At 37.3% G+C, this 15,649-nt stretch overlaps 1 protein-coding gene across 2 annotated transcripts in view; it reads right to left on the bottom strand.

The window, feature by feature from the left end:
• Positions 1 to 1,102, bottom strand: part of LOC110288372 (vomeronasal type-2 receptor 116-like) — a 17,684-nt gene extending 16,582 nt beyond the window's left edge. For both annotated transcript variants that reach the window (XM_021154732.1, XM_029473843.1), the window contains exon 1: positions 882 to 1,102. In XM_021154732.1, coding sequence (XP_021010391.1) covers positions 882 to 1,102 — 221 coding nt within the window. The remainder of the gene's footprint in view (positions 1 to 881) is intronic.
• Between the last annotated feature and the right edge of the window lie 14,547 nt (positions 1,103 to 15,649).

Genomic DNA, 15,649 nt, shown 5'->3' with positions numbered 1-15,649 from the left:
ATGGGGGACTTTTGGGATAGCATTGGAAATGTAAATGAGGAAAATACCTAATAAAAATATTTAGAAAGGAAAAAAAAAGATGATATTCATGGGATTGAAAAGTCTGATTTATAATAAGACACATTTTATTTCCTTTATTAGGAAACACATGAATATTTTTCTGTAATTCAGAAAATTTTATCTGACTCTATGCATTCATGTGGAATATTTCACACATGCTAGGAAATAGAAGATGACCCACTCATAGGCATGATGTCTTGGTAAATACAACCATAAAAATGAGAGTAAATACTGCAAACAGATAATGTAAATAGGTAAACACTGGAAAGCTCAAAATAAAAATTAAATCAGCAAACAATCACTTATAAGAAAAATTGAGATGGATGAAATATCTCTGGAGCCCAGAAGTATTCACTATTCTGATGCAATAAATCTGGAATCAGCTATAAATATTAAAACACAGCCTCATCACTCAAGCATCACAATACACATTCAGGACTTACTAAATTCAGTAATATAATCTAATACCACAAGAACACATTAGGAATATGAATAAAAATATCAACTAAGTATAAATTAACACTTCTTAAAATCATAATATTGAAAACTATTCAGTTATTGTGGCATAACAGTAACTGCAAATAAAAAGTTACACTTTATTAATCAAAGGAGGGAACTAAGATGAAGAAACTCAAAGTTACCATTTTATTCCACCTGAGAGAGGAAAAGAAGCCAACATGATAATACATTTAAAGAGTAAATTTTCAAATATCTAAAAAAAATAGTCATTTAAAAATGAAAAATAATATTAGTACAATTTAAAGAGTACTCCCAATAAGTCATAAGAATTCTAAACACTAAAAGTTAACAATTGTACTTACTGTATATGATTATCTATATAATAGTATGGTAGAAATGGATGTGGAATTTTCTTTCCAGAGTAGTAAGTATGAATAGGAAAAAATGCACCAATCATGACATCTCCTTCATGGTGAAAATCTTCAGTCGTTTGGTAATAGCATTTACTGATATTCACAGTCTTAATGGCAGAGACAAATTTGGGAATCTGTAAGAACCAGAGAATAAAAGTCCAGTACAACATCCTATTGATACACTCATCAGCTTGATGCAGTTCAGACAGTGCATAGTATATATTATGTTGAGGTCACATTTTTGTGACCACGGGTACTTTGAACTTTACTGATGAGAGAGACTGACACACTAATAATTCCAAGGCTTTTCTATTGCTTCCTCCCCTCGCATTGGGAATTTTAAATCTATTTCTCTTGGACTCTGCAGCTGAGGCACTCTACTCAGGTAAAAAACAAGCTAGGAAATATGTTTGTTCATATTCGTCACTAGCCCAAGGCACTATTTCAGCCAAAGCTACAAATTGCCACAGATCAGGGTTGAAATCGTCTTGGGATGAAGTGACTAAAAATATGAAGCAAGAAACTTTTTATATGTAAATACCTTAAGTTGATCCCCACATGTTACATCAGAATAGACCAATAATGTGAAAAATAGAAAGGACAAAATGAAAACATTTCAGGTATATCCACTCAAAGTTATTGTATTGCAGGGATTTTGAGAGGTCCCATTTAGAGCTTAATTGTGAAGACTGAGCCATCTAAATCATATAAGGCTACTACTGACATTTTTGCTTGGCTAGTTTCTCAGCTAACATTCTATTCCCAACTCTCTTGACACTTTGTTTCTACCAAGTGGCTCTCCCTGTTAACCTCTGTACACTCTTGTTCTCCTCCTTTCATTCAGCATCAGTTTTCTGCATCACTGCTCTCCTACCATCTTTCTGCCTGTCCTGCCACAGATCCAGAGTTCAACTCTTTGTTTATAAAATACCACACTCTTTTCATTTCATGCAAAAAAAATAGTGAGAGTTATTACAGTTTATTCACCATAAACAAATCAACAACAGGATGCTGCTCTGAAGTGTTGCCTTTTGGCCAGATTGAAAATTAATTGTCCTTCAGTTCAGAAGCTTACTTTGTAACATGATAATCTCAGAGATCCAGCTATTCATTTATTTATGTAATTGTTGATTTATTGATTGATTGATTGATTGATTGATTGATTGCTGATGAAGAAGTCCCAAATATGTATATAAAGAAAACAGGAATTGTTAGTTAGTTATAGAGATGATAACACCATACATCACACCAGCAACTGGAACACCAGCACAACAATTTACCTTGTTAATATAGAGACATACATTCATAACCAGTTAACACATATGTGAAAGAATAGTATATATCACAATCTCCACTTTCAAATCCAAACGGGGCTTTGTCTCTCATATAATCAAACTACATAAATAAGAAGAGTTATAAGAATTATTAGAGTAAGAATTACATTTAAAATATACAGTTCATTAGTAATTCACAACGTTAAACATAGTACTTCTACTACTTATATTATCTTAGTGAGTTAAAGTTCTGTAGAGTGTTGTCAGAAGACAACAATGAAAAGTACCTTTTAGTTTACACTTAGAAGACATCCAACAGAATTTGAATCTAATAAAATTTACATAGTCTAATTGCTACAGACAGTAGTAAATAAAGATTTATCTGTGTCAGTGGAGGAAACCTATCTTGGGCAGCCAGGCCCAGAAGATCTTACTAATTTTACTGTGAATTAGGAACTTCCAAAAATATCCTTTCTTCTCTTGGTAAATTAAATGAATGTATTACTCAACATGCTTGTTGACCTTTTGGACTGTGTGCTGTCATCCGTCAAATAAAGGGAAGTTTATAGCACAGTTGCCAGTTTTGACACATATGGCAAAAGGTCAAGGTGAAGATCTTTTTGCCCAACATATTCTTTGCAGAAGATAAAGAATACCGCTAGAACTTGATGTGTCTCTTTATTATTAAAAAAAAAAGCCCTTTTTTCATTAAAGTATCCTAAATGCTATTTTAAGATTTCTGAAATTCTTAAGGACAACCTGTCTCTCAAAAGTATATCTAAATAGGAAAGCTTTGCTTGTTTCTTGTTACTCACCCTAGCTTAACCTGAAAACATATATAGGAGGCAAAATAAGCCTTATATCTGTTATTAAATGCATCAGCTCTAAGAATGGCTAAAAGAATAATTCTGAATGAATAAAGGATTTGACCATTTATAAGATGACTGACTACCATTTAATTAAGAAACACAAAATTTTAAATCATCCTTAGCAGTTTACATGAGTAGCTTTTTTAAAACTAGAAACTTGTGGTCGCACATGCCTTTAATTCCAGCACTTGGGAGGCAGAGACAGGCAGATTTCTGAGTTTGAGGCCAGCCTGGTTTACAAAGTAAGTTCCAGGACAGCCAGGGCTACACAGAGAACCCCTGTCTCAAAAAATTTAGCCTTTAAAATCATAATTTTAAATTGTAGCTCTATTAGGATAAAATTAAACTTCAAATAATCATGGATACATTCCATAAAGAGAATTTTAAATTTTTGGACCCTAGGCCAAATTTTTGGGCCTAGTAAAGAAACAAAACTGACTTATCAATGGTTGAAAAGAATGTTAATTCTAAACTGCCAAGACAGGCTTCCAGGAAAGCCAGGAGATATTCTAGTGGACAGCATTTACATTGACAAGTTAATAGGTACCAGTCCTATATTAATGTAAGTGCAATGAGCTCCTCTTCCAAGAGACAGTGAGAATTATTCCCTTTTTAGGAAGCAAGAATCTGCTTTAAGCTTCTGAGTGATTGGGTCATAGGTCTAAATCTCTGATCTTGTGTAAGGTTTTCTTGGTGCACCTGCAAACACATGATGTGACTTTTCTAAATTATCTAGCACAAAGGTGTTGAGCAATTAACAAAGATATAAGTAGTTAGACATACATTGTTATTTATTGTTAATCAAAATAGATCTTAATAACTAAATTTTCTATCATCATAAAATGTTCAAATCAATCTAAGACATTCCAGCTTTTTTTCAGTTTCTTGTTCTAAAAGAAGATATGATAATCCACCATTCTTTTCCCTTTCCCACCACATTTTCTCCTGTTTCACTCCCTAAAATCAGGCAGGAGAAAGGGAATGATATAATGAAGACACGTGGAGAAAAATATACCTCAACCTATTTTTTTCTCTGAGACACAACAACAAAAAATGCAACCACCACCACCACTACTAAGTAGACAATGACCACCTCAGCTCTTGCAGGAATGACACATTGCTCTTTTATATGGCTTCCTGTTGTCTGGGAGCAATGACATCCTGGATAGGATAAGAAAATTGTGATGCTGTCCAAATCCCGGGAGAGATGACTCTTTCATTCACTTTGCAGGCTGTGGGAACATCAGAGGCTAGGAAAATGAAGACTTTGTTCAGACCATTTGTGAGACTGGATTACTTGGAGCTAGTGGGTGCTTTTTATTTTCAATTATTTTATTAGATATTTTCTTCATTTTCATTTTAAATGCTATCCTGAAAGTCACTTATACACTTCCCCCATGCTGCTCCCCTACCTACTCACTCCTATCTCTTGGCCCTGATGTACCCCTGTACTGGGGTATATAACGTTTGCAAGACCAAGGGTCCTCTCTTCCCAATGATGGCCAACTAGGCCATCTTCTGATACATATGCAGCTAGAGACAAGAGCTCCGGGGTACTAGTTAGTTCATAATGTTGTTCCACCTATAGAGATGCAGACCCCTTCAGCTATTTGGGTATTTTCTCTAGCTCCTCCATTGGGGGCCCTGTGTTCCATCCAATAGATGACTATGACCATTCAGTTCTGTATTTGACAGGCACTGGCATAGCTTCATCAGAGACAGCTATATCAGGGTCCTTTCAGCAAAATCTGGCTGGCATTTGCAATAGTGTCTGCATTTGGTGGCTGATTATGGAATGGATCCCCGGGGTGGGGCAATCTCTCAATGATCCATCCTTTTGTCTCAGCTCCAAACTTTGTCTCTGTAATTCTGTAATTCCTTCCATGGGTCTTTTGTTCCCTATTCTGAGGAGGAATGAAGTATCCACACTTAGGTCTTCTTTCTTCTTGATTTTCTTGTGTTTTGCAAATTGTATCTTAGGTATTCTAAGTTTCTGGGCTAATATCCACTTATCAGTGAATGCATATCAAGTGAGTTATTTTGTGATTGGGTTACCTAACTCAGGATGATACCCTCCAGATCCATCCATTTGCCTAAGAATTTCATAAATTCATGTTTTTAATTGCTGAGTAGTACTCCATTGTATAAATATATCACATTTTCTGTATCCATTCCTCTGTTTAGGAACATCTGGGTTCTACCAGTTTCTGGCTAGTATAAATAAGGCTGCTATGAACATTGTGGAGCATGTGTTCTTATTACCAGTTTGAACATCTTCTGGGTATATGCCCAGGAGGGTATTGCTGGAACCTCCCATAGTACTATGTCCTATTTTCTGAGGAACCGCCAGACTGATTTTCAGAGTGGGTTGTACAAGCTTGCAATCCCACCANCAATGGAGGAGTGTTCCTCTTTCTCCACATCCTCACCAGCATCTGCTGTCACCTGAATTTTTGATCTTAGCCATTCTGACTGGTGTGAAGTGGAATCTCAGGGTTGTTTTGATTTCATTTCCCTAAAGATTAAGGATGTTGAACATTTTTTCAGGTGCTTCTCAGCCCTTTGGTATTCCTCAGTTGAGAATTCTTTGTTTAGCTCTGTTCCTCATTTTTTAATGGGGTTATTTGANTTTCTGGAGTCCACCTTCTTGAGGAGCTAGTGGTTTTGAAGCATACCTGAATGAAGATGTTTGTTTGTTTGTTTTTTTTTTGTTTTTGTTTTTTCGAGACAGGGTTTCTCTGTATAGCCCTGGCTGTCCTGGAACTCACTTTATAGACCAGGCTGGCCTCGAACTCAGACATCTGCTTGCCTCTGCCTCCCAAGTGCTGGGACTAAAGGTGTGCGCCATCAAGCCTGGCCTGGATGAAGATGTTGAGGAAATAAATTTACCATTCCGTATTCTGAAACAGATGTTGGTTTCATCATCTTTTGTTGGGGCCAGTCTGCGGCTCTCATGCCAGGGTTCGAACCTGGGAGGCATCTTGGAGCTGAAAGGGAAACTAGGCAGAAGAGATAGAGATGGAACCAAGAAAGGATTCTGATCAAGGCTCAATGTTTAATGATAAAACCTGCGCTTATAAAGAGGGGAAGCCCATCCCCAGTCATGCCAAGTTTCTTGTGAAGTTGTTAGAACAGCCTTTTAGCAGAAACTCGCCAAATTCACAGTTTGCAGTAAACTCCGGAAAACCTTGGAGAACCGGTTCGGCCTCAGGCAGGTGGCAGGCAGTGTCACATCAAAGGAGAGGGATGAGAAGCAGCACAGCAGGTGGCCCTGCCTCAGTTCCAAACGGTCTGAACCAGCCTGCCTAGGCTGAAGAAGGGTACAATCTTTCTGCATGAATCTTGTCAATCACTTTTTGTTACTGTTGACTGGTAAGATTGCTCTGAAAATACAGAACTATTTAAAATTAAATTATAGACATTTTTGAATTAGATGTGTATGAAATGTGTGGTATCCATGAATCAGTTAATGTTGATTCTATTCTCTATGCATGAGCAAGAGAAAGACATCTGACAATCCCTTTAATTCATTTTAGACTGCATACCTAATCTGTAATAGTAGATTATCTATCCCGAACTTTTCGATAGGAAATGATGACATGCACAATAAGTCAAGAGGACCAGGTAACCAAAAAGTTCATTGGTTACTATAGAAAGATACATGTCTCCTCAACTTACCCTGCCAATTTTTTCAATGTTTAAGGTACAATCTGGAGTATTGCTACCCATGTAGTTAAAATAAATACCATGAATAGGGATAACTTTACAGGATTCAAAGGTTTTTAGGCCTAATGAATAATCACTTCCACATTGATATTCAGTCTCTTGACCTGTTCCCATGTAAAAGCAAAAGGTTTCCCAGTATCCTTCTGGGTCTCTTTCTTTCTACCTTCCAAGTCAATTGTCAAGATTTTCAAGAGGTCTTCAGTGGTCAAATATAATCTCTACTAATTTAGAAGGATTCCACAGCTTTTAGTTTCCTATTGAAATAAAGGTATATCCTCTTTCCAATTTAGCAATCCATTATAAGGATAATACATTCATAATGTATACATACATACACACACACTCACATACACACACACTCATATATATATATATATATATATATATATATATATATATACAGAAAGAGAGAGAGAGTTATATAATTTAACAGTCTTTCCTAAAATACAGTGTTTTTCAGCAGACATGGTACCTGTCTTACTGACTTTCAACATTTTTTAGTTAATAATGCATATATAAACTGTGACTGAGACATCTGGCATCCCTCTTAAGTTTTATGATATTTGCCTTAAAGTAGAGTTAGGTATTTCCACAAATGTTTAATCTGTATGATTGTATGGGATATGTGTGATATATTGTATGTTAAAATATATAAAATATTGTTTCATTTTCCTGGATACATATGCCTAAGCATTATAAATTTACAAATTCAGTTTTTAAAGGTATCCTGTTGTGGATAATTACAGTTGATGTTAATTCTGTTCTCCTGTGAGTGGCTGAGAACAAGGACTGAGTCAGCACTCAGGTGATTTCCTGTAAACCTGCTTCCTGCCTTAATTTGTAAAATAAAAGAGAACTGATGAATGGGCAGATAAAAGGGAAGGTGGAGTGGAAGGTAGAGAGAAAGGAGAGAGATAAGGATGAGAAAACGGAAGAGGGAGAAGACACAGAGCAGGAGGAAGAAGAAAAGCAAAGCAGAAGCATATAGCCTGGAGAATCTGCAAGTTATAAGTGATCTCATAGATACGTAAGATGGTAGTGTATCAGTAGATCTGACCAATCTAGGCTCACAGCATGTATTCATATTAATTGTGTTATGTTTGCATTGCTGGGGCATAACTGCATTGTAGAGATTTACCACAACAGTATACTGTTGGACCGTGAAAGGCAGTCTGTGTTCTCGCTGAGCGAAGCTTACTCTCTGGATACCCAGTAGAAAAGTCTACAAGAGACTGAACAGTGAACCATGTTTCCAGACACAGGCACCTGACACCAACAACCCTCAACTCCATCGTTATGTGTCACGAAGGCTGTCCAAAATCCTCCCTCACAGTTACCTGACAATTGTTTGGTATGGTCCTCCCCACAGTTACCCTGCAACAGCAAGGTAGCCCAGCCCACTATAAAAGTGACTGTTTGGCCCCTCCTCTCTCTATTGCTTCTCTTGTCTCTTCTCTCTCTTGCCTTTTGCCCTCCTTTTTCCCCTTTCTTCTCCCTTCTCTCCATGTGGCCATGGCCAGCCTCTACTTCTCTACCTTTTCTCTCTCTGTTTTCTACAATAAAGGTCTAAAACCATGGACCATCTCTGCTCATCAAGACCCGCCATCGTAGAGTAATGGAATAGGCCTTCCCCTAAACAGCCACATCTACTCTTTGGCAGGAAGCCTCTCAACATTTCCAGCTGTCAGGCAGGGCCAAAGACTCTCTGCCTAGTGGGAATCAGCCAGTGGCTTCTCCCCCTGCCCCTTTTCCCTTTGATCCAGAGGCAGACAGAGCCACCTCCTGGACCCCCAGCCATTCTCAGCTCTTCTGTGGTGTCCAGTGACATCCTTTGATGCCCAAGAGATAAAACTTGCTGTCCCTGGCTTCCATAGGGCCCAGGGACTCCGGGCTGCTCCTTCTCCACCTATGTGGACTGTGTTTTGTGGAGTCCCACAGCCAGACGCCCACCTGGGTGGCATGGAGAGCAAGCCAGTGTTCCCCTCATGAACCTGTCCAGACCCCAGGACCTCTGACAGGACTCAGGTTATCTCTCCCACCCCTTTGTTTACCCATGACCAGTGCACCACAGTATCCCTATGATAGACTTTACTTCTTTTATTTTATTAGATATTGTCTTCATGTACATTTCAACTCTTACCCCTTTCCTGCCCCTGCCCCCGAAATCCCCTATCACATCTCCCATCCCCTTGCTTCTTTGAGGGTGTTCCTCCAAGCACAGACCCATTTCTGTCTCCTCAACCTCCACTACACTGGGGCAATGAGACTTCACAGAACCTAGGGCACAGGACCTAGGGAAACCTCACTGATGCCCTATAAGGCTGGCCTCTGCTACATATGCAAGTGAAGCCAGGGGTCCCTCCCTGAGTGCTCCTTGGTTGGTGGTTTAGTCCCTGAGAGCTCTGGGGGATCTGTATAGTTGATATTATTTTCCTTCAAATGGGGTTCTAAACTCTTTCAGCTCCTTAAGTCCTTACTCTAACTCCTCCATAGGGGACCCAGTGCTCAGTCCAATGGTTGGCTGTGAGCATCCTCTGTATTTGTCAGGCTCTGTCAGAGCCTCTCAAGAGACAGCTATATCAGGATCCTTTCAGCAAGCCCTTCTTGGCATCCACAAGAGTGCCTGGGTTTGGTTACTGTATATGGGATGGATCTCCAGGTGGGGCAGTCTCTAGATGACTGTTCCTTCAGTCTCCGCTCAATACATTTTCTTTGTATTACCTCCAGTGAGTATTTTGTTCCCCTTTCTAGGAAGGACCAAAGCACCCAGACTTTGAGCATCCTTCTTCTTGATCCTCATGTAATCTGTGAATTTTTACCTGGGTATTCTGAGTTTTTGGACTAATATGCATTTACAAATTTGTGGGTACCATGTGTGTTCTAATGTGATTATCTTTCCTCACTCAGGAGGTTTTTTTTTAGTTCCATCCAACTGCCTAAGAATTTCACTAAGTCATTGTTTTTAATAGCTGATTAGGACTCCATTGTGAAAGTGTACCACATTTTCTGTATCTATTCCTCTGTTGAGGAACATCTGGGTCCTTTCTAGCTTCTGTCTATTATAAATAAGGCTGCTATGCAGGTGTCTTTGTTATATGTTGGAGAATCTTTTGGGAGTATGCCTAGGAGTGGTTTAGCTGGGTCCTCAGGCAATACTATGTCCAATTTTCTGAGGAACTGCCAGACAAATTTCAAGAGTGGTAGTACCAGCTTGCAATCCCACCAACAAAGGAGGAGTGTTCTTCTTTCTCCACATCCTCACCAGAATTGGCTGTCACATGAGATTTTGATCTTTGCCATTCTGACTGGTGTGATGTTTATTCTCAAGAATGTTTTGATGTGCATTTCTCTGATAATTAAAGATTTTGAACATTTCCTTAGGTTCTTCTTAGCCAATAGATATTCCTCAGTTAAAAATTCTTTGTTTATCTCTGTACCCCATTTTTAATTATGTAATTTGTTTCTCTCGCATCTAACTTCTTGAGTTCTTTGTATATACCAAATATTAGCCCTCTATGGGATGTATGATTGGTAAATATTTTCCCCCAATCTGTCGGTTGACATTTTGTCCTATTAAAACTTCTCTTTGCCTTACAGAAGATTTTCAGTTGTATGAGGTCCTGTTTGTTGATTCTTGATCTTAGAGCATAAGCCATTGGTGTTCTGTTCAGGAAATTTTGCCCTGTGCCCATGTGTTCAAGGCTCTTCCTCACTTTCTCCTCTATTAGTTTCAGTGTATCTGGTTGCATGTGAAGGGCTTTGACCCAGTTGAACTTGAGATTCGTGCAAGGAGATAAGGATGGATTGGTTTGTATTCTTCTACATGTTGATCTCCAGTTGAACTAGCACCATTTGTTGAAAATGCTGTCTTTTTTCCACTGGATGATTTTAGCTCCTTTGTAACAGATCAAGTGACAATAGGTTTGTGATAATTTCTGGGTCTCCAATTCTATTCCATTGATCTTCCTGCCTATTTCTGTTCCAATACCATACAGTTCTTATCACTATTGCTCTGTAATACAGTTGAAGTCAGGGATGGTGATTCCCCGAGAAGTTTTTTTAAATGTGTAAGTATGTATGGAATGAGTGAATTTGATATAAATGCAGGAGCCTTTTGAAACACCAAATAGGTCTCAATTGTGTGACACATATTTTAATGTTCCAAAACTGTAATATGAAACATATCTCTCTACAAAATTTTATTTCCTTGGTTACATTTAGTGTTTCTTCCATCAGGTAATGAAGCTTGATTATACCAAAAATTAGATGCATATTTTATATAATTTCTGTGTTTTTTGGTCAGGTTATATCTCTTTTCTATAACATCCTACTGTCTACTTGATGCTTTTTATGAAATTTTGAAGCTTTTAGTACCTTTCCTGTTAAAAATATATCTCCTCATTTTTAATAAATGAATAGTATTCCATTCTCTAAATGAACCACATTTTCTGTATCCATTCTTCAGTTGAGAAAAACCTGAGTTTGATTATAGTTTCTGACTATTATGAATAAAGCTGTTGTGAGTGTATTGGAGCATGTGTCCTTTTGGAATGGTTGTGCTCCATTTGTTTATATGGATAGGGGCAGTATAGCTGTGCCTTCGGGTTGAATTATTTCCAATTTTCTGACGAACTGCCAGATTGATTTCCAGAGTTGTTGTATCATTTGCCAATGTCAGCTGCAATGGAGAAGTGTTCTTGTTTTTTACAACCTAGAAAACACATGCTGTCACATGAGGCTTTGATTTGAGCCATTCTGATTGGTGTTAGATGGAATCTCACGGTCATTTTCACATGCATTTCCCTAATGAATGAGGATGATGAACATTTCCTTAAGTGCTTCACAGCCATTTTTTTATTCTTCTGTTGAGAATTAATTTTCTGCTTAGCTAACTACCCCATTTTAAAATTGGGTTAATTATTGATTGATTGAAGTCTAAAATCTTTAGTTCTTTTTGTACATTATCCCTTGGTTAGCAAAAATTATTTTCCAATTTTTGAATGCCCATTTGTTCTATTGATAATATCATTTGCTTTTCACAAGCTTTTCAGTTTCTAACCAAGGGAATTCAATGTGTCTCATGAGTATATATAGAAAGTTAAAAGAAATGCTAACAGAGTTCCTATGTAGTAATATGAATGAAAAATGAACCATATAGGCTCAAGTATTAAGGGTTTATTTCCCCATTGGAGGCAGTATTTATGAGTCATTGAAACTCTGAGAGACAAAAGAAAGTTGGAGTAATTTTGTCACTATATCACTGGGGTTGAAACTGAAACATCATAATCCTTACCTAAGGGAGAGTTTCTCAGTTTACTTATTGCAAATGTGTGTGAATAGAAAATTAATTCTGGGGCCTGTAACTTTCCCTGTGATTTCTTGTTGTCATGCTTCCATCCATGATGGACTTTCATATCTCTGGAACCATAAATCAATATATATTCTGTCTTCTAAAAACAACATTTTATAATAGTGTTTGATCACAACAATATTTGTTTCATGATCTTGATCCCAATGGAGAGGTTTTCTATAACACTTTGATCCATGGGTCATTTTTTTTTTTTAGATTAAAATACCTCATTTCTGAGTGTCCCTAATTTGGCAAGTTAATGAAAACAAACACAGTTTTGAATGAATTTTGAGAGAAATGTTTTTATTGAGTATTTTCTATACTTACATTTCAAATGTTTGCCCCTTTCCAGGTCTCCCCTTTGGAAATGCCCTATTCCATGCCTCCTCATCCTGCCTCTATGAGGGTGCTCCCACATACACCCATCCACTCCCATGTTCCCACCCTACAGTGGGGCATGGAACACCCTCAGGTCCAAGGGCCTCTTTTCTCCCTGATATCCAAAAAGGCCATCCTCTGCCACATATTTGGCCAGCACAATGGGTTCCTCCATGTGTATTTTTTTGTTGGTGGTCCAGTCCCAAGGAGCTCCAGGGTGTCTGTCCTGTTGATAGTATTGCTCCCTCTATGGGGCTGCAAACCCTATTAGCTCCTTCATTTCCTTCTCCAACTCCTCTACTGGGGACCATCATGCTAAGTTAAATGGTTGGCTGTGAGCAGACACCACTTTATTTGTCAGGTTCTGGCAGAGCTTCTCAGGAGAAAACCATATCACGCTTCCATCAGCAACCATTTCCTGGAATCCACAATAGCATCCAGGTTTGGTGGATGTATATGGGATGGATCCCCAGGTAGAAAATTCTCTTGATGATCATTTCTTCAGTCTCTTTTCCACACTTTTTCTCCATAATTCCTCCTGTGAGGATCTTGTTCACCCTTCTGAGAAGCACTGAAGCATCCACATCTTGATCTTCCTTATTCTTAGGCTTCAAGATGTAATTCATGTGAATTATATCTTGGGTATTCCAATCTTTTGGGCTAATATCTATTTATCATTGAGTACATACTGTGTGTGTTCTGTTGTGACTGAGTTACCTCTCTCAGGATTATATATTCATGTTCCACCCATTTGCCTGTTCATTTCATGAAGTCGTTGTTTTTAATAGTTCAGTAATATTCCATTGTGTAAATGTACCACGTTTTCTGTATCCATTCCTCTGTTGAGGGACATGTGGGTTGATTCCAGCCCCTGGCTATTATAAAAAAAGGCTGCTATGAACATAGTGGAGCAGGTGTGCTTATTACTCAAGTACATCCATTGATATGATTCAAGAAAAGTGAAAAACTACTATATTGTTAATAGTTTCATGGTATTTCAACAGCAGTAATGGGAGAGTGATGGGCCTTCAGTAAATAACAAGCATCACTATATCAGGAAAGATAACACAACCCAACTATGGAGCATTAGTTGTCTAATTTCATCTCCCAAAAACTCTGGACATTTTCAAATATTGAGAATGTCATATTCTTCATTTCATTTCTCTCTCCAATGTAAACTAATTTTGTTTCTCACATGAGCGTCCTTCAGGAAAGGATTAAGCTGAAAGAGATTCATGAGTTTCTATTACACTATATTCAAGATGCAGAATAGAATCTGTGGTATGGAATGCCATTCTTTTCAATTTCTGATGTGAATGTCAGTATTTATTATACTTAAATTCATCTTGAAGAAATGAAAATCTGAGTGAGCAGGGTAACACTCTGCTTTTGAAAGATTTTTCAGCTTCAAGAGAAAACTTTGAATCATGATCAGGTAATATCTCACGGACTGATGATTCATGTAACTGTCAATCTTTCTGAAAGCTAAAACTGTTCATTTTCAAGGTATGTTCACATATCCAGTGTTGGAAATGTGGATTGTGATATGTAAAATATAATTAAAAAGTATCTTGTAGCTATAAACTGACATTTTTTTCACTTCAGTTTTATTTTTTAAATTTATGTGTAAGAAATATACAGGGAAAGTATTGATTTTCTTTATTGAAACTATTACTATGAGAAATTTTCTAGCTAACTATTGATCACATGAAACTAATATTGACAAAACACATTTTCTTCTGGTTACTGGTACCCATTTTCTTTTCAACAAAGACATTTATGTCTGCCTTGACTAAAATGTAAGATTAGAAACATTATGATGGACAAGGTATACAGAATTTTACAATATTTAAATTAGTGGCCTTGCACATTCTCATACATCACAGTTCTGACGTTACAATATACTACAAAGAATTTTAACTGCCAAAGGAACTACACAGTCCCTTCCCCATTTTCATATGGTTATATTCATATTTGTTTAAGCCTCATTTATGAAGACTGTGAGCCATACCATACATATCATTATAGATATGTTAGCTCTCTTCACTGATGACCATTTCAAATACATCTAGATAATACATTCTGTGAAGCACTGACTTGACAATTTTACAAAAGTTGGCAAAAGTATAAAAAAGATAGCACTGGAAGAATAAAAGCCACTATTTAGGAAGATAAATGTCCTCTGGTGTTTGGATAAAATTGGGAAAGTCCAAATGTTCCCTATCATATTGGATAAAAGATAGAATCTTATGGACTCAATCCAACATTAAGTAATCAGCATAGACAGTAATATTCTATTAAACATTCATGAGACAGATTTCCAAATCTTTGCCAATATTTCTCATTAGAGCTTGAATGGAATATCTCTATCTTATCTTTGAAATTTGATAGGATTTTATTTTCTTTGTGTTCATCTGAAGAAATGAGAGCAACACAGAACCACCTAAAATGAAGTATCAAAATCACAATGCCACATATTTGGCAACTTGTCCTCACTGGTCTAGTAAGAAAGAATACAGATCTCAGTCACTCAAAATACAGTCATAAGGTACAAAGGAAAGTTTAAACAAATTGGAAAGAAAAGGGAGAATATTGACATCAAGTATATTTTTAGTCATTAAGCCAAAGATGAAAACGGAATAAAAGAAAGTTTCATCCCAATTTGAAAAGCAAGTTCCAGTTACAGCATTAAAAAAATAAAAATCCTACCAAGCATGCTACTTTCAAGAACCTCTCCAATTTTATTCACTTCACTCTCAGTTCTCTTGCACACTTCACTCTCAGTTCTCTTGCAAACAAGAGAAATATGGATTTATTATTATTAGTCTGTTTACTTGCTTTAATTGTGAAAGCAAATCACTTGGTCCTGTGAAGGCTCAATATCTCAATGTAGAATTATAGGGAGGGGTGGTGGGAGTGGGTGGGTGAGTAGGAGAACACTCACCTAGAAGCAGGGGGAGGGAGATGAGATGGGGGGCTCCAGGCAAGAAACCAGAAAAGGGGCTAACATTTGAAATGTATATAAAGAAAATATCCAAATTTTAAAAAGAAGAAGAAGAAGAAGAAGAAGAAGAAGAAGAAGAAGAAGAAGAAGAAGAAGAAGAAGAAGAAGAAGAAGAA

This window comes from Mus caroli, unplaced genomic scaffold (genome assembly GCF_900094665.2).
Source record: "Mus caroli unplaced genomic scaffold, CAROLI_EIJ_v1.1 scaffold_6849_1, whole genome shotgun sequence".
NCBI classification, from domain to species: domain Eukaryota; kingdom Metazoa; phylum Chordata; class Mammalia; order Rodentia; family Muridae; genus Mus; species Mus caroli.
The sequence above is the reverse complement of the archived record's forward strand: the minus strand, read 5'-3'. Positions and strand labels throughout refer to the sequence as shown.